The sequence below is a fragment of the Brachycentrus maculatus genome, unplaced genomic scaffold (genome assembly GCF_059751285.1).
Source record: "Brachycentrus maculatus isolate JH-2025_06_01 unplaced genomic scaffold, ASM5975128v1 h1tg000781l, whole genome shotgun sequence".
Lineage (NCBI taxonomy): Eukaryota > Metazoa > Arthropoda > Insecta > Trichoptera > Brachycentridae > Brachycentrus > Brachycentrus maculatus.
Genome location: NW_028281509.1, coordinates 21,674 through 42,500, shown reverse-complemented (window position 1 = coordinate 42,500; position 20,827 = coordinate 21,674). Strand labels below are relative to the sequence as shown.

Below are 20,827 nucleotides of genomic sequence, written 5' to 3'. Positions count from 1 at the left end.
ATGTTTTCAATGTTATTGAGATTATTATCCTATTTAGAATTAATTACGTTAAGATTGAAAAACCCATTTACGATTTAAGAATACCGTTTATTATATTCACTTTATTTTGGCTTATAAAACTAAATTTTCGATTATGTTGGATATACGAAGTTTTGCTCCCAACACCCTAATAATATTATCTTACGCATGTCGGATAGGAGAGACTCCTGTAGTTGTTTTATTTTTCGAAAGCGAAATCTGATGAAAAATATTCTCAGAAAAAAAAGGTTTTTCTGTCGTATTTTATGATATTTTTAGTTGGAGGATGTGAGCGCATTCCTGAAACGGAAAACGGGCTTTCAAATAAGACCTGTTGCGGGGTATTTGTCTCCGAGAGACTTCCTTTCCGGTTTGGCCTTCCGGGTATTTCACTGTACCCAATATATAAGACATTCTTCTGATCCGTTCTACACACCGGAACCGTGAGTTCAAAAACCAGAAATACATTTTTATATTTATTTTTAAATCATATCAGATTTGTTCGTACGTAAAATAAAATGTTTAAAATAGAGTTGTAGACTTCTCAATGAAACATATTGCTTTCAAGATAAGCATTTTCTTTTACACGCCTTTAGATTAATTGACATGAAGCAGCGTAAATATGAAGGTTTTCACCAAAACGTTACATTTCCATTATAAATGAATTTAAGTTTTCAGGAATTCTAGCTGAAACTGTTACGTTTTGGTCCGATTTAATGATTTCATATTGGTTTAACACAGGATTGGTCACGTTTTGTTGCAACTTTAATTAAGATTTTGATTATGATGTTTTGTTTTACCGCTATATGCTACACCGTGGTTTACATTACAAATATATGGATGAGTAGAGAACATTATAATATTTAAAAATTTTAAAAAATCATAGTTTGATAAACAACATTTTGAGTGTGTCTAAATACTTCACAAATCAAGTTCTCCAATTGCAGGAGTTATTTTTCGTATTATTTTTTTGACATCTCAACATAAATGAAGAAGAATATGGAAGTCTGGGCATTTACGGGGCTGACGACAGTTATAGGCTGGTTTTAGTGATCACTTTACACACGTGTAACATTCACCAATTCTACCCATTATTGACTTAAGCTTTTTATTAAGCAGAAACTCTTATATTAGTATGTGAGGTCCGAATCCTGAATTACAATCACACACATGAGAATACCATTTTCAGCTTCTTAACATCTCACCAACAGATGTCTCTAGTGAAGTTCTAGTGATTCAAGAACAAGGTTTCTAAATTGGTTCATATATAGGGAACTACCAAGAATTTGAATAATGTGGTTGTCAATAATGGGTAGAATTGGTGAATGTTATACGTGTGTAAAGTGATCACTTAAACCAGCCTATGACGGTCGTCAGCCCCGTAAATGCCCAGACTTCCATATTCTTCTTCATCTTTGATGAGATGTCAAATAATAATATGTATTTATTTTAGTGACTGCTGTCACGAGTTGCTTGGACATATGCCTCTTCTGGCAAATCCGAGCTTTGCTCAGTTTTCTCAAGAAATTGGGCTTGCTTCGCTCGGAGCATCCGAAGATGATATTGGAAAACTTGCGACGGTAAGATTTTTATTTATTATCATCATTTTACCATCACTTTGAACACAATTTAAATAGTTGGGTAATATATCCAAAATAAATATAGGTTTGTTGGATTGAATTCTACATTTATTTATGTATATGTTATGTATATGGACATTATCAAACACGAGTGTTTGATAATGTCCTAAGAAGACCTAATAATAAGAAGACGAAACGCGTCACGTATTAACATATACATAAATAAATGTAGAATTCAATCCAATAAACCTTGTTTTATTTTGGATATAGTACCCAACAATTCAATATGGAATTCTACCAACTGTTTGCAGTTACAATAAACAATTTAAATATATTTAATATACAATATTTCTACCGTGTGACGCTACACCTGCACTTAATCTTAAACGCAACGTATTGATTTTTATAAAATTTTAATGAAACAGTTTATTTTAACGTGCGTGTTGTTTTAAACATGCGATTTCTTAAATGAAGATATCGTTGGTATACTGGCAAAAACCGCTAACTCTAAAATCCCTGTTGAATAATCCCTATCATTTAAAGCTTTGAGCCTGAATAAAATACCCGCTTTTAAACTTAAAGTTGAATTTACTTTCAAAACCACAAATTTATGACATTTAGCAAATTTATAACTACTTAGTATATTTCGCCAGTTTATAGAACGTTGAAAACTTTATAATATGCTTCCTTAATTCAAAAATGCACAATTTCGACTTGACGCTTTTTGCCAGTACACCCACGATATATTCTATTTCCAGCTACTTTTACATTTTTTTTTACAAATAATCAATTAAACAATCTTTTAATTACAACATTATCAATGCTGATTAATACTTTTACTGAATAATACTGATTTTTAGTATTAATCAGTCTTGATAAAGAGGCGGTTAGCTTCGAAACCGGTAGGCATTAAAATTAAGTTATAATAAAATATTTACGGTGATTTTAAAACAAAGTTACATTTTAATTATAAAATGGAAAATCCCACAGTTAGTGCTTCAAATATATTTTATAGAATTTTATGTATGTTAATATAAGAAAGAAAAAACTAAAATTTAAATTATTTCAATAAAAATAAATTGTATTACCAACAAACAAAGTGTAAGTCCCCTCCAAGCACAAGAGCCCAGTCTCTTTGTTGGAGAGAACTGCATTTTTAATTTTAAGATTGTAAGTAGAAATGTTTAGAAAATTAATTAAAATTATATACAACATTTTTAGTGTGTCCAAATACTTGTTCACAAATCTGGATTATCTCCAATTATAGGAGAATTTTTCATATTATTTGTTGACATCTCATTAAAGATGAAGATTAATATGGAAGGGTGGGCATTCTTCCATGTTCTTCTTCATCTTTGATGTCAAAAAATAAAAAAATAATTATAAAAAAAACTTTTATAACCATATTGAATGAATAAATAAATACAGATGTATTATTACTATTTGGTTACATTTAATTATTAATTAGCTGATAACGGAGCAACACTTTCTTATGAAGCAATAAAATACAGTTACCTATTAGTTTTAATTTCATAATTATAAAGTTATCATTTTTATTTAACATTGACGACCTACACTCAAGGATATAGTTAGCGCTGTCCAGATAAAGTTATCTCAAATTGCATTTTTATCATCATTTTTAAGAGCAAAAGTTATCTGCCCAAAATAACCACGAATACGTTTATAAAATATTATAATAAATGATGCAATGCAATAAATATTGATGAATTTAAAAAGTATATATTTTTTTTAAATAAAAGCATTTTTAACGTTGTGGCATGGTAATATAACACTCTCCTTATCATTTATCGTTCACTTAAAGTGGTATTACACAAATTGAACTACGAATGATAATGAGAGTGTTAAATTAAAATATGTCGGTTTTCAATCTTCGAGTTTAAATTATTTATAATCATATACATATGTACTAACTAACCATCACCCGCTTCCCCGCAGGGGTAGGCACAGAGAATAGAAAGCCACACCACTCTGTCTTTGCAAACATTCTCCGCCTCTTCCACGTTCATGCATCTCCTCACACATCCACGACACATGCCTGATGCCTGATTCCTCTGTTTTTTTCCAACTACATTCGCCTCATAAATTTGTTTTACTGTTCTTCCTTCACTCATACGTTTCACATGTCCAAACCATCTCAACACACTTTTCTTAATTTTATCGATAATGCTTATCTCAGCCTTGAATTCTTACATTTTTTCACCATTCGAACATGTATCATACATCGTTTTCCATATTGGAACCAGGACTTTATTATATACTACCAGTGCTTTCGCTGATAGGTTTTTATTTGTTATAACGATATATTGTGGGTGTACTGGCAAAAAACGTTAACTGGAAAATATGTCATTTTGATTTGATGATGCATATTATAAAATTTTCAACGTTCTGTAAACTGGCAAAATACACATCAAGTAATTTGAAATGTCATATTGATGTGGTTTTAAAAGTAAATTCATCACTGAGTTAGCAAGTATTTTATTCAGGCTAAAAGTTTTGTATAACAGGGATTATTAAAACAGGAGTTTCATATATATATATATATATATATATATATATATATATATATATATATATATATATATATATATATATATATATATATATATATATATATATATAAACATAAGTTATCTACTAATATAGGTATTTTCTTTGTTTAGCTGTACTTCTTCACGGTGGAGTTTGGACTGTGTCGCCAGGCCGATGGCTCCTACCGGGTGTATGGCGCTGGGCTTTTATCCTCCGTTGCAGAACTGCAACATGCTTTGACCAGCAAGGACAAGATAAAGCGTTTTGATCCAGACGTCACTTGCAACGAGGAGTGCATAATAACATCGTACCAAAATGCATATTACTACACGGATTCTTTTGAAGAAGCCAAAGACAAAATGCGGTAACAATATTAAATTATTTTATTTTACAACGATTAGATATTGTGTTTTTTACAGCATTTATTGATTTCAACTTCAACAGAAAACATTTACCATACATAGGCGGGCTAATTGCTTAAAAGGAATATCTTCCAATCGACCAAAAACAAAATAGTGATTCTAGTCAAAGTTTCAATTTTATTCAGTCGTTTGAAATAAGGGTGCCGATAGTGCTTGTACATAAGTAGAAATCAAATAAAAATGCATTTATTACAATTTATCGCAGGATTAATATATGTACGGGGCTACTTGAACTTTGATGTGTTACTTGAGCCCAGTACAAAAAAAAAATATTTAGATCGTGGTATCGATCGAAGTATCGTGACAATAAGTGTCACCTGTCAGGGAAACAATGAATCATGTCGATAGGTTCATTATTGTAGACCAAATACAGATTTTTTTGTACTGGGCTCAAGTAACACAAAAAAGCTCAAGTAGCCCCGTTCTACGGTACATACGAAATTCTCAACTGAGGGCACCACCGTCACCCTTAATTCCAAATAAATCATAATTACAACTAACATACGATAGGAAGTGCATTCATACATATTTCGAAAATTAATGAAGTATGGAATGATGAACGTTACAAAAGTGTATAAAGTAATCCAAAGCCAGCCAATTGCAAGGCAGTAATCCTTGAGATGCTCAGATCTTCTTCTTCTTTTATAAAAATGAATAATGCTTAGTGTTAAGTTAAGACACATATAATATACGAAGAGAATGTCAATTTAAAAAATATTATGCATATTAAATTTAATATTTCTTATCAATATCCTGCAGGGTGATTTTATTTTTGGGTACCTAATATTAATTTATTTTTGTCATAGATCGTATGCCGACAGCATTAAAAGACCTTTTGGGGTACGATACAATCCCTATACTCAGAGCGTTGAGGTATTGAGCAACGCTCAGAAAATTACAGCCGTAGCTAATGAACTCAAGGGAGACCTCCACCTTGTCCTCTCGGCCATGAAGAAAATATCTGCCAAGGATACGAACCTAAACATAGACGGAATAGCTAACATGCTAAGCACTAATCTGCAGGTTAGAGACAAAATTATTTATTTATCTAAAATGCCGAGTGGTTACTGCCATTATCATATTTATCTTCTTAAAGTTTTGTACTCCGTACTTTATCCAGAGATACTTCACTGGCGTCTTTTGTATCTTCTCCAATATTTAAATCTCCTAAAAAAAATCTGGGACCTGGAGCCAATCAACTTTTTTTTTGTAAAAGTAAAGAGAAAATTTTGTGTTTTTATTATTTACAAAAATATTTCAATTTTATACTATTTCTGTGAGCCTAAGCGGTTCATTATTAGAAATAGGTATCATAATGTACCACTGGGCGTAGATAATTCTTACCCATATCCGCACCCGATGGTACACAGGGAACTACATCGTATTGACGTTGTTTTATCTTGATCCTAACTTACATGAAGGCAAGGTGCTCACTCCTGCCCTTCAGGGACCAGTCCAGGGTAATATTAAATAAATATTAGAGAGTGAAATCACTAATATTTATTTTCACCCCACCCCTTAAAATCGAGCCTGGGTTAACACGCTAACCATTATACCACGGGGGCGGACAAAATAACCGGTATTGATAATCATCATGAGAACTTAAATACGAGTCATTAAATATACATACTTATATGCAAATTAGAGAGGCGACTAATTGGTAACTGTTGCTTTTTCGATTATCCGATTAGGATTATGGTATTCATTTTTTGCAACTTTTTTTTCCTTCATCTGTTACGAAAATATTTTCACAGCTTTTGCGAAATACAGTCTCCACATGGTATAATTTCTTATTTCTTGACAATTTGTTATAATATTATTGTATATAATTATAATATTATGTGTATCGTTATTTTTTTAGATAAATATCCGATTACAGTTTTATATAATACAACGCAATAGTCATGTAACACAGTGCATATCTGAGAATTGTGCGATTGTAAAAGTGCGATTTTTGTTGCGAAATTAAAAAAGGCATAGAGGTTATCTCGACTAACGATTACCAAATCGTTTCATTTTAAATTTCTTTTTGTAATTCTCACTTTGAAAAAAAAAATTTTTATGAAGATTCATCAACGAATATGTAATAATTTGAATAATCGGTCCAACATTTGAATTGATAACGCTGTTTTATTATTTTTTTGACTTGTTTAATTTTTCAATGTAATTTTATCCTTTCAAGGTTACAACAAATATATGTAAACTTTGCGTAATTTAATACTATCCAATTTTTAGATTTTCATTTAGGGTAGCAATCTGGATTTGGGACCTAAAGGCGCTTTTACAAGCCCTTTTCACTAAGAAAACAATTGTTCATTCCAACAGATATAATTTTAATAAGTACACATGAAAATCGAGAATGGAAAATTATGTTGTCCATTTGGTCACATCGGTTTCCGTTAAACTAATTTTTTTATGAAAAAACTACTCTTTATACTAAATTTTAAGTAATAAATTCACATTCATAAATAGATACATATATCTGTAATGATAATATTGTTATATTTAAGGTGGTTGATGATTTTTGATTTTTGTGTTCAGATAAGATTCAACATCAATAAGTAAATTATAATCGAAAAGTCTCAGTGATATAATAATACAAAATTAATACTTATGGTACATAAAAAAAATATTTGAGATTTCGTAGCTATTTTTGTGAAAATGTTATTTTATGAAATTTTCAATCAAATGCCGAGCGATAATTTTTTATGTACTGTGTATCTATTTATTTCAATTGTTCTGGTTTTATAAACAGTTACTTGAATTCTATATTTTTAGAATTATATTAATTGAATAAACATCCATACATACTTTTTTATTATTATTATTTAAAACACATATTGTATTAAGGTTGCCAAAGAGGGAGATGATTGCACTGGTTATAAATGGTTAATTTAATCATCATATTTTTCAGAGGATCTTCTAAAATTGTGTAGATAATATATCTTTATTGTGAAAAATTGTATAGATAGGTAGTACATGTAAAATGATAGATTTTTAAAAATGGTCATATACATGATTTAAATACAAATATTGATAAAATATTTTTCGTAGATTGATTGAATTTATAAGGTATTAAGACTAATACCGAATAAAATCTAATCATAATTATGAAAACATAAGTAAACTTTTATTTTATACACATCTTTAAAAAATGCAATATATTGTATAATAGATATTCAATAAAGGGCAGAATGGTAAAAGTCACACAAGCGTATTAAGTAATCACTTAAGCCAACCAAATGCCCGGTCGTGAGCTCTGGAATGCTCAGACTCTTCTTAAGTAATAAATAAATAAATAATAGTGTCGGGTTGTGGTCCCGTGGTTAGTGTCGCGGACTCTAGAGTCAGAGTTTCTCGTTTCGAACCTACTCTACCACAATTTGATAACTATTTCTAATAATGAGTAATAAATAAATAAATAATAGTGTCGGGTTGTGGTCCCGTGGTTTGTGTCGCGGACTCTAAAGTCAGAGTTTCTCGTTTCGAACCTACTCTACCACAATTTGATAACTATTTCTAATAATGAGCCGCTTAGGCTCACAGATAGTATGAAATTGAAATATTTGTGTAAATAATAAAAACACAAATATTTCTTATAAAAATTAAAAATAAAACGATAGATACCTCAATGAGTTAAGACACCTGTAATACATAAAAATTTAACGTTTCTTACTTTATTTTGAGAAAAGTTTGTTCTTCTTCATGTTCATAAAGTTTTCAGAGAATGAAAATTAAATGAATAGTTAAGGATACAAAAGAAACAAAAAGAAACAAGCAATAATAATAAATACTATTTAAATAATGTTTTTTTTTGTATTGTTGCAGATAAATGATAATTCTCCTTCCCCCGTGTCAGGAGAAAATTCTCCAAATAACGACCGACGAATGGACACATGAGAGTTCGTGAAGAACAATCACAATTAATATTTATCTGCTGTATACGTTTATTATTGCTTGTATAATTTACAATAATATCAGTTTATAATTATTATTTAATGATCAATCTATTTTGCAGGTCTATTTTATTGTTGTGCTGTATTGTAAAGAAAATATACTAGTAGTTGTTATCATAAAGTATAAATTAAAAAGTGTTATATATTAACAATAATGCATGTAAAGTAGATTAGTACGAGATTCTTATATAATTAATGGTATATAATAAAAAATAGCGAACAGCTAATCGTAATGTTCATAAATGTATTGTATTAAAATGAGTTTAGTTTGAAACTTATACGAAAAAATATAAAAGGCATGTTAATGCTCTTTAATGTTTTTATGTTCTTAGTGACACAGTTTTCAATATTGTAGTTTTTGCTTTTTTATTCATGTCCTTTAAATATGAAATTCAAACTCTATTTTTCTTGATAAACATCAAGCCGAATTTCTTAAAATTATAAAGATATCAATGATTACATCTTTTTTCATTTTGTAAAAAGATTTATATAATAATATACACATAGTAGAGTACATATACATAGTACCCCGATTATACAATAATATTGTGGGATGTACTTAGGAACTTGAATCATAAAATAATTAGAATTTTTTTTAATAGCTGGTAGCACTTTTTTTTTACAAAATGGCAATCTTTACTATTCGTTTGACGTTTCAAACGTCAAATACTACTGAAGCTTTCATTACTGTTTCCGGACCAAATGTATGTTTGTATTTTCAGCGTTTATTTAGTTATTTATGAAAATAAATAGTTCAAGCTCTATATCAAGTAAACATATTTACAGATTACTGCTAAACGGACCATCAATGTCCCCTATATAATTGCTGAATAATTTCTTAAAATGCTTTTTATAACGTATTAAATTTGATAAGTAAATAATTTTTTTAATGTATATTATTTAGGATATAGGCACAACAATTTATAATTTCCATTTAAAATTTCTGTACCTTTTTCCAGTACCCTGATTTTAAAGCGTTATCATAATCAAAAAAGTGTTGATATAGTTGATGGCATTAGTTTTTAGCATATTGAAAAATATATACATCATGCATTAAAATTATGTGTTTTATTTAATTTGAAAAAGTAAAAGTCGTTTTAGAAGTGAGATAATAGTTCTGCTTATTAGATGATTAATGAATTACAGTAAGAGTCGCTTATTGCTGATTTAGTATTACACAGTAGTATACATTATATTATGATTCCCCGAAAAGTGGATTACTGCGTTTACTGGGCACTTTGATTGTTTTCAAATATGGTTGCCCTTAAAATTAGTTTCCATAAATGCATATTTTTTGCCTCTAAATGTTGTGCTGTCTGTCTTCAGATAAAAACTTCACCTTAGACAAAAAATCTTTTCCTTGTGAATGTAAGATAAGCCTTAACACGATCACAACGGTAGAAACCATAGGAGTGCATCAATTGTTTTAAGAAGGGATATTGACAAAAAACAAAATCAAACATAAATATTTTTCTCGAGAGGTATATGGCATATTATATGTAAAACACATGGCAGAAAAATTTACATATTCAGGACTCAACGGCAGTATTCAAGATTGTCTTAATATACGCTTTTGAGCCATGTGACCATAAGCATACATATTTTGTTATCCATTCAAGTTAATTAGTTGTTTTGGACTTTATGAATAGTGTAACACAATCAGAATTATTTATGCTAACATGTTTTTGACGATTGATCAGTTTTTGATCCATTGTCAAAAACCTGTCCTTTGAAACACAGGTATGGTCTTTTTTATATAAGGTTAGAATTCGATTCCAACGCCGGAATCCACTCGAGCGATTAAGAAGCTAATGCTAAATCTCTAAACAGACATCTAAATATTTACATTGCATATTTCAAAAGGTGCAGTTTTTTTTATGATGGGTTGATGTGAACTTGTTTTCTAGATGTTTTTTACTATACGCACCCAATAATGGTTTTACTCGGCCGGTCCAAGCAAGAGAATTAGGTGCTAGGGATTTTTTATCCACAAGGAAGGCTCTTGGATCTCTGCATTACAGGTGTAAATTCATTTTGAATAAGGGGCTGATGGTGTGGCCTCCTTGAAACCAAATAATGATCTATTAAAATATACATAATTCTAAAAATATTGGCGCAACTTCACAAGGTTGCGTTGAGTACATTAAATTTCAAGGGATACATGGCGTGGCCGTAATGCATCTGGTACAAACATCAATGCTGCATTCAGATAAGGATCTGCAAACGACAAGTTTGATTTCGGTTTAAAAAACTTATGGATTACTGACAATATAGATGATCCCCACGACTAATAACAAAGACTAATTTTACTAAATCATTGAAGGTAATCTATTTTTTAAGAGTTCAGATTCTCGCTTCTAAACTAAGTATTAGTGAATAGCTGTTTTCATATCCTGACCGTAATAGTGAAGTTGGTTCCTCGAGAATAGACTTTTTAAAATGATGTTTATTTTCATTATAATTTTATAAATAAATATGGCAAAATCTGCCCTTGGGAAACTCAGCGAGTGCACATAATTGTATTTTTTTTATTTCGTGTATGATGAAATACATAAATATAAACTAAAACGCCCAGTTGTGTGTTTAAAAGAGAGTTAAAACTATTTTAAAATAAAATTGTTATATGAGATGAAAGGTAAAATAATGTACAGTTGGATGACTAAATAGTATTTTACAGAATATAAGATGCAATGGATTTAAGTTACAGCCTAATTTTTAATAATTTTCAAAAGAAAATAAAAAAAATAATAACATTTTCCAAAAAATATAAACATATAACCCCGATATATTGTTGGTGCACTTAGGAACTTGAATCATAAAACATTTTTTTATAAATATTTGAGTGCTGGTAGCACTTTTGTCTACGAGAATGGCAACCTTTACTATTCGTTTGACGTTTCAAACGTCAAACTGTTACTGAAGCTTTCGTTACTGTTTAGGGTTCAAATGTATGCGTTTGTATTTTCAGCGTTTTGGTCATTTATGAAAATAAATCATTTAAGCTCTACATCAAGTAAACATATATGTAGAATACAGCTAAACGGACCATCAATTAAAATAAATAAGAGTGGGTAAAACAGGTACTGAATGTAAACGTATTCGAATCATACGTTACATCAAAATGTCAAATTTAAAAGGGGTAAACAAATATAGGTAATATGCAATCATTAACAAAATCTCGTTTATCCAAACCTCATGGCCCATAGAAGTGGTCAGTTTAGGGAAGCTAGTGGATTTGGAACTCTTGATAAGATTCTGGCAGACTTAGGCTTCAATGATGGGCTACGAAGCTGTCAAGCGAGACAAATGGAAAACTGTCAGATAACCCATAAGAAGGGAAACTATGACATCACAAATTTACCCTTTCTTGCTCCACTTATCAAAAGCAATCCAAAATTTTTCTCAACACTATTTCTCAAACACAACGGCTCTACCATGCTCGATTCTAAACAATACCTTATTAATTTGCCTTTTCCATATCATCGTAGAAACATTAACCTCAGATTGAAATAGATTTAAATAGTAAATTTGAACCTTGCCTTTTGATATTTCATATTTTTTATTTAGAAGATGAATTAGCTCAGTTTTCACATATCGCTCACTCCTTTCAACAATGTCAAAAATAAAAAATCGACAATTTTCAGTTGTACATGTTTTCGGAATGCCCAGAAAATGTACTATATCCCAGCAAAAGCGGCATATTTTTAACTTAATATTTACCCGCTACAGGGCAGATAGTGTTGTTTTTGGATTTTGAAGAAAAGGTTTTGTTTAAAATACAAATATTTTTCATGTGGAGAAATGACCTTCAGGTTTTACCTAAAATGATCTGTTACACAGTAAAAAGTTCCATGAGTGGTTTGATATTTGTTTTTAATACATTGTATTATATTTTTAAACTTTAAAAATGTTTTCCTGAAAAATCAAGTTTTCTGATTTATGACGTTCTTGAAAGGAGTGAGCGATATGCCCACCCGACTCCCCAGGACAAATTCTCTTGACCTGATATTGAAACTTGAGGCAATGCTTTTTGAATGCGGGGGCAATAAAGGAAAGTATTTAGAAGCTGCTTATAACTGTGTTAAGTCGATACCGCCAAGTGTCAAAGCCGAGCGTGCGATTTCGCTTAGGATGGTATTCGTTACCTTTTCTTAACTTATATTTCTTTCTAGCTTGAGTTTTTGACGTCAAATATATCAAGAGATCAAGTTTGTGCACTTATTGGCTTTAAATTATACAATTAAAAACCCGAATCAAGTAATGTCTTCATCAAAAGATTTCATTACTATATTCTATTTTTTAATTTTATCATTCATGTCTACTTAACTAAATTAACCATCACGCCGCTTCCACAGAGGTAGGCAGAGAGAATAGAACGCCACACCACTCTGTTTTTGCAAACATTCTTCGCCTCTTCCACGTTCATGCATTTCCTCATGCATACCCGCCGATTATTACGACTCCTAACCTAACCACCTTCAAGTATTTGGCATACCTGATCGTGCCATGTTTTCCTCGGGTCTTTCTGTTCATGTCTACTTCCAATTGATAAACTTTATAAGATACCCAAAACGTGGTGTGGCAACGTATGTAAAGGAGCATCTCCTAGATCAGGTAGCGGTGGTCGAAGGTGATGCTAACTCATGCGTTGTACAAGTTGGAGAATATACAATATTTAATGCATACAAACCCCCATCTCGAAATTGGCCCATAAATGTGCTATCAATGACCATACACCCAGCCATCTTCATTGGTGATTTTGATTCAAGCAGTGCACAATGGGGCTACAGTAGAGATGACAAAGATCTGTGGGAAATTCCCCAAACTGCGGGGAATCTCAACTCGATTGGGGAATTTGTGGGGATTAGCACTAAGTAGAGAAAATGCAGGGATTTTAACATTTTACCATTAAATAATTAATCGGACAGATTGACGGTTAGTGATTAAAATATCTATTACAGTAAATGACATCAATATTTTTTAACTATCGATTTTCCTCATAGCATTTCTGGTAACAAATGTGTACCACTTTAAGAATCTCCTGTAGCATAATAATGAAGTGAAACTGCTGATCTCTCCGTGACAGATATTGCTTTTCTGAAATGTGTATCATGTTTACCCAATATTGGTACAATTAAATTCACGAGTCGTTCTAAATCGGTTGGAGATACGCGCATAAAGTTTTTGTATTAGCCAGTAAACATTTGATTTTTCTACAAAGACATCAACAATAAACCACCTAAAACATTTCTCCTTTTGTACAAGTTTGAAATCCAGTAAAGTTTATTGTTTTTCTTCATCTGGAGTAAGCTGTAATTTATTAAATCACTGAACCAAGAATCACGTCTTCGTGATCCGACATTTTAACTATGCATGCAAAGTTGCAAAGATTCATACAAATGTTGGGTTATTGATTCTATACAAATTTAATACAGATTTCTAGACTGTAATTCAGATTTTTTGGTGTGACATACGCCAACACCGAGTACAAGGCCACAAACGACCACTGATCGCGGTCAGTTGGCAATGCCGTAACATCATAACGTAACATGCTTGTCGCGAGCGATGTTAAGACATTACATTACGACAAAATGCTCCGGTCAGTCTCCACCTTTACACAAATTTCTGAAAAGCCTGCATGCAATTATTATTGTATAAGCGGTATTAGCTTACCGAATATTATATAACCACGATTGCCAAGATAGGGTATGAAAAAAGCAAACTGGACCATATTCAGGGAAAATGTTGATAACATAATTTCCCGTATATCACCCACTGGCAGCAAGTACATGAGATTTGTCAAACTGCTGAAATCAGCAGGAAGAAAGGCAATCTTCGTGGCATTCGGCTTCGTGACAAGAATGTGAAGGCCTGCTACAGCAGTACTAACAAACTGGTGATGAAAAGATTGCAGCTCTGCTGATAAAATCCCTTGACGACAAAAGGAAGGGGAGATGGATACTGTCAGTAGAACAGATGGAATTTACTAACTCCAACAGAAAGAGGTGGTCCTTGCTTTGATAACTAGGAGCCGCACAGCCTGCTAAAAAGTGCTCAGACATATTAGTAAGCAAATAGTATCACAGATTTTTAAAACCTCTAATATAAAACCTCCAAAGGAACAGAAGGTGCAAGTCAAAAATCAAATCAAAGACACTAAAGACCTGCGTTGAAAAGTCAGCGCTGTGTTATGAAGTAACAGTAAAGGAGATGGACACAGCCATAAAGTCTCTAAAATCCGGAAAAGCTGCTGGTGTGAACAGTCATGCCTGATCTAGAGATACTCTAGCATCTGAGTACCTACTTTTAAAAAATTATGGCACCTTACCCCGAATCTAATCAGACTCGACTGTATTCTACCTAAACAATCGGGAAGCACACAAAAAACCTACAACTCAAATGTGCAGCCACAATATTCCTTCTGAAACTGCCCCTAAATACTTGGGCGATAAACTGGACCAGGCACTGACATACAGAAACTTTATTGAGACCATAAATAATATAATTTCAATATTAGCGGGCACTATATGAGGAAAGGATGCAGACACTGAAATATTTTGCAATAACTGTGGTGTTCAGTGCGGCAGAGTACTGCGCTCCCGTCTAGGCTCATAGTGTCCACTGTGAAATGCTGACTAACCATCACGCCGCTTCTCCGCAGAGGTAGGCAGAGAGAATAGAACGCTACACCACTATCTTTGCAAACATTCTTCGCCTCTTCCTCGTTCATGCATCTCCTCATACATACCCACCGATTATTACGACTCCTAATCTGACCACTGTCAAGTATTTGGCATACTTGATCGTGCCAAGTTTTTCTCGGTCTTCCTCTCCTCCTTTTTCCAATTACATTTGCCTCATAAATTTGTTTTACCGTTCTTTCCTCACTCATTCGTTCTACATGTCCAAACCAACTCAACACACCTTTCTTAATTTTATTTCTCAGTTCCTTCCTTATTTCACTATTCGAACATCTATCATACATCGTTTTGTCGCTCATTCTTCTGAGAGATCGTATTTCAACTGCAATTAGTCTACTTTCATCCTTCTTTTGCCAACTCCATGTTTCACTTCCATACATTAGAGTTGGAACCAGGACTCCGTTGTGTACTGCCAGTTTAGCTTCTGCTGAAAGGTTTTTATTGACTATAACTGATTTCAGTGCACCATTCACTCTGTTCCTAGCATTCACTCTCCTTTCTATGTCTTTGTCACTCTTTCCATTCCTAGAAAACATACTATGTACCCAAATATACAAAATCATCTACCTGTTCCAAAATCTCCCTTTATCAATATTTCACTCAGATCTACATTCATCTCTTTCAAAAACCATAATTTTGGATTTGCTAACATTCATCAATAAATCACTTTCCTTGCACAAATTTTACACTTTTGTCACCAACGCCTGCAGGTCTTCTCTATCGGCAAGAATAGCATCGTCAGCATACAAAAGGCAACAGACAGTCAAATTATTCATTCTAGCTCCAACATTTGAACCTTTCAGTTCTTTCATGCAATTATCCATGTATAGGTTAAACATGTATAGGTATTAAATTATCCATGTATAGGTTAAAGTTAGTTAGTTAGTGAGAAGCTGGATGGAGAACTAAACAGACCGTGCATAACATAACAGGAACATAGGTCTACTTCAGTCTAGTAAATCCTGGTCCTATCGAACATCGCACCCCAAACTCTGCATATATCCCTCGCATCCATCAAAATAATGGAAAGAGAGCAAGTAACCTGATGCTCCCTGCTTTCAAGTACATCTTCCGGCATCCAAACAAAAGACTAGTCCGAAAACCCTATGTTAACAATTGACTATTGATGTAAGGATGCTGGAGCCCATTGGACGATGCCACTTCCTGCTCCACAGATGGGGCTGACGCCATCTCCAGGATACGACAGTATGGCGGAGAACCAGACTGTCCGGCACATAGTGGAGGAGTATCCCACCAGAAGATAACCTGTTAGTCTTGAGGACCTTCACGAATCTACGCCAGAAGCGGTCAAGTGAATGAAGTCTGGACCTGCGCCTGTAATGCGGCCCAACAGCCTAAAGAACTTTTTCCTATACGCCATATGTAAGGAAAATGCACAAAAATAAAAGAATGTTATATGTTATAATATTTTATTTTATTATAATAGAAATACAGCAAAGCAATATAGATTTAAGTTTTGTATTAACATTTCTTGGTGGAATAGCATTTTATATAATAAAATATGGTCAGTAAAAAATGGTCTGTCACCAGTCAGTGATGTCCGTTACGACGAAATCCGGTCATTGGTCAAATATTTTTTTTGTGGAAAAAATTGTATACTTATTTGTATAAATTGTATATTGTTTGAACACCATCGGGTTAACATGTTTCTTTGTTTCAATTTAGAATATGATTTTACATCAAATTCACTTTAGGAACTGCCTTCATATTTAGTAAAATCGCTCAGGGACTGTCCATAGCCACTGGAAAATATAGTCCGATATCCTCGAATCTGAAACAATTATAATTACTGTTTTAAAATAATGTTTTGCGATAAAAAAATATTATTTTACCAGACATGGAGTGAAATATGCCTCTAATATTTAAACACTTTCCCGTTTAAAAATCTCATGGTTTAATATTCGATAAGATTTTGCATAATATCCACCTATATGGTAGAAATGCGTTCATATTTTGCAAAACCTCCCTTCAGTGACTCTCCATGGCCACAGGATGCCATCGGAGATCCTTAAATATAATACAATTGTAGAGGTCCTCGCCAAAGTTACATTTCCGATATTGCACAAAAAATCCTTTAAATGCAAATCTGTTCTGTTTACTGTATTCTATAAAAATCTCAATTAAAGTTGCGACAAATCATAACCAATCCTGTGTTCAACCAATATAAAATCATTGAGTCGCACCAAAACGTAACAATTTTACAGGTTAGAATTCCTGATTACTTAAAATCTTTTATAATGGAAATGTAAAGTTTTGGTGAGGACTTCCACAATTATGACTGTCTGGTAAAACATTTAACCACAAAGAATCTATTAAAATCATCAACAAAATTATACTAGTCTATTTGCTATGTGTAATGTCACTTTCACAGCATAAATGGTATTTATTTCTCATAGAAAAAAATGTTTCCGGCCAAATTTCGAGTTAAATTTGCAAGCCGAGTTTTTATTGTTGGCTTCTGGCAAATTTCTTGCATGTATAAAAACATTACTTACCGGTGATATGAATCCAATTAAGTCTAAAACGGGAATCTTTGGCTCCAGCAATGGAGCTATAGAGCAAGCACGAAGTTTTTTATTTCTTATTATATTCACAAGACATTTGTCCTTGCAGGTTATGACATCATAAAGTAGCATTATATTGTTTGAGTGATGACTTGCAGACTCTCTCTCTTCCCTCTCCTTTGTTTGAAATCTAAAAAAAATTATACAAACATTTAGTCAGAGGACCAACAATTGATGACAAGCAGGGAGTGCCGAGGCGCGATTTGTAATACATATCGACAATGAACAGTAATCTAGCGTGCACAGAATACTAATGATACGCTTGTGTGAACGCTAGATCCCGATTTATAGTCGGGGAAATAGTCAACTCTAGGGTTCTACTGCCAGCGATATTGTTTTTTTTAAAGAGAAAATGAATCGGTGGTGCCACAAATTCTTCACTTTAAGTATGGTTTCTCGACTATCAACCCACAATTTTTACAGAACTCTATTTGTCCCCAATGGAGTCGCCATATGGCGGATTAACATTACAGTATCTAAAGATTAAGTATTTTAACGATACTTACCGCATAATTGTAATATTGTGCAGAAAACGCCTATTTATTTAAAACGCAACATTTAAATTATTTAATTTCAGACGAATAGAAAGTCAAGCAATGAGCTAAAAAAAGAAAACCCAGCGAAACGAGCGCTCTTGACCTCAACGAAAAAATGACAGACTAATTTATATAGCTACGTTATAGAGAAGGATTGATATTTAACTTAACGATTTAAATAACGCTGATCCAGCCCGTCGTTATTTGAAGTTTGTTCCAAAGTAAAATCCTGCGTTACGTTATTTATTTACTATATAGCTTCATTTTTTAATCAATGAAACTTCAAACAATTTTTATGCTGGCAAAACCATCATTGAAAACCTTCACGAATCCTGTAACGAAATATGAACCAGAAGGTATTAAAAATTTGTCATCGAATATACCACAGAAAAAATCTGGTTGATAAATAAATAATGTGTATTTTAATTTTTTACGAAGGTAGGTTAATGTACCAGTCGGTAACAAAATAATGGCCATTAAATATTTATAGATAATCATAGTACATAAGCTCCGCATTCAAGTATTACGAGAAAACGAATCGAAACAGCCAATGATATTATACTAGACTTACAGTAGGTACCTTAATAAAACAAATACGAAAAATGGCATGCAACAACCTGCGAACGTTTAAATATATTGTAATAATTATGACAGTGGTAGATTTCATGCATCAATATCATGTAAGTATATAATTTAGTAGCCTATGGCTGACAAGCCAAACTAGTTGATTATTGTAAAACAGCTGTCTTCTCTATATTGCCGCATTTTGGAATTATTATTTCCCATCAGAGTGTTTCTTGAGCGTATCTATTTCTTACTAAAGGGTCCGCCATCTAAAGTTTTTTTTTTCAACTAGTGCTTATTTCGTGAATGGTAACACTTAGCTCATGTCTGATTTGACAGATAATTAGTTTTATCCTTCCGCTGAGCGAATATGGTTATGTGTATACGCTTAAACAACGCTGGGAAATATTGCGACATTACTTTGAAAATCATGGTAATGTTGCAGAATGTGTGCGAAAATTGCGTACGGTTTTTGGAAGAAGAGAAGCACCGTCAGCTCCGTATGTTCGTTATCTTGTGAAAAAAGTGAAAGAAACTGGCATCCTCATCGATAAACCAAAGCGTGAAAAGCCAAAAACAGTGCGTACACCCGAGAATATCGATGTTGTGGCAGAAAGTGTGCGTGAAGCGCCATCAACATCAATTCACCGTCGTTCTCAACAATTTGAACGGATTTTTGTTCACAAAAATTGAAGAAGAAGATATTGGCAACATTTGGTTCCAACAGGACGGCGCTACGTGCCACACAGCCGAAGCTACACTCGATGTTTTGCGCCCTTTTTTCAAAAAAAAAAGTTATTTGGCGGACCCTATACAATTAAAGCCAAAGATGAAACATTTTTAAATCAGTATCAATAAGATATTATCACTCGGGAGGAATATCTAATTTAACATATGTTAGATTTAAGCAATGAAAACATTGTATGGCGCCATCTGTGGGCGTCGAATGTAAGCAAGCAGAGGTGCGCAAGAGAGCGGCGCAGAGCGAATAAGAGGATCTACGACAGCGGTCGGTCGATTAGAAAAACACGTATATTGTTATTAAATAAACTCAATTAAAAGTTAATCTTTGTTCTCTTTGCATCCTTCCCTATTCCCGTCAACAGGTTATGGGCCCAGGTCGCGATTGATGTGCGGATTGCAAAGATTTTCGTGGATTTAAAAAAAAAAAAAAATTGAGGTTAGCCGGCATTGTGGTCGGAAGAAAAACGCGGGTGTCGCGGTCGTTTTAAGTTTGTGTGTGAATTACGCGTGGTCGAGAGTAAAGACTTATTCGAAATGGAGGAAACTCACGCTACTCATAGTGTAAAGGCAGTGAAGATTACCAGCGAGAACTGGAATCTTTGGAAATTTCAAACGAAAGTGGCGCTAAAGGCCAAGGGTGTATTTGATGTAGTGGACGGTGCGTTTGAGAAGCCAAGGCAGGGCAGTGCGTCAGTTGACTATGAGAAGAAGGCGAGGGAATGGCAAACGTGCGACAATAAGGCGCAGGGCATCATTGTCGATAGGATGGATGAATCCAGCATGGCTCACATTATAACATGTGACACAGCCAAAGAAATGTGGAGGAAATTGCAGGTCGTGTTCGAAAGAAAGTCGGAGCTGAGTCTCCATCTACTGCAACAAAAATTTTATAATTTTAAATTTAATGAGACGGACAAGATGGTAGATTTTATAACAAATTTAAATACGATTACCAACAACTTAGAACAGGCTGGAGAACCAGTTGCAGAAAGCATGATTATAACTAAAATTTTAATGTCACTACCCGAGAAATTCAGACACTTCATATCAGCATGGGACTCGGTGCCTAAGGAATCGCAGGAGCTAGATGCACTAACATCCAGATTACTAATAGAAGAGGACAGAAATATTGCAAGCATGCAAGGAAGTAAAGGGGAAAAACGTGCAGACA

General features: G+C 33.1%; 1 protein-coding gene and 1 long non-coding RNA gene across 2 annotated transcripts in view; one reads left to right on the top strand and one right to left on the bottom strand.

The window, feature by feature from the left end:
• The window catches only part of Trhn (tryptophan hydroxylase), a 27,795-nt gene extending 11,303 nt beyond the window's left edge, over positions 1 to 16,492 (top strand). Inside the window, exons 7-11 of the mRNA XM_088275072.1 lie at positions 298 to 461; positions 1,472 to 1,598; positions 4,280 to 4,512; positions 5,377 to 5,593; positions 16,361 to 16,492. Coding sequence (XP_088131198.1) covers positions 298 to 461; positions 1,472 to 1,598; positions 4,280 to 4,512; positions 5,377 to 5,593; positions 16,361 to 16,492 — 873 coding nt within the window. The remainder of the gene's footprint in view (positions 1 to 297; positions 462 to 1,471; positions 1,599 to 4,279; positions 4,513 to 5,376; positions 5,594 to 16,360) is intronic.
• Positions 16,493 to 16,640: 148 nt separating this feature from the next.
• Positions 16,641 to 18,468, bottom strand: LOC148300227 (uncharacterized). The gene is made up of 3 exons (XR_015838960.1): positions 18,319 to 18,468; positions 17,744 to 17,942; positions 16,641 to 17,019 (listed from the first exon to the last, which is right to left on the bottom strand). It is a non-coding gene; the product is annotated as an uncharacterized LOC148300227 (long non-coding RNA).
• Positions 18,469 to 20,827: the final 2,359 nt, after the last annotated feature.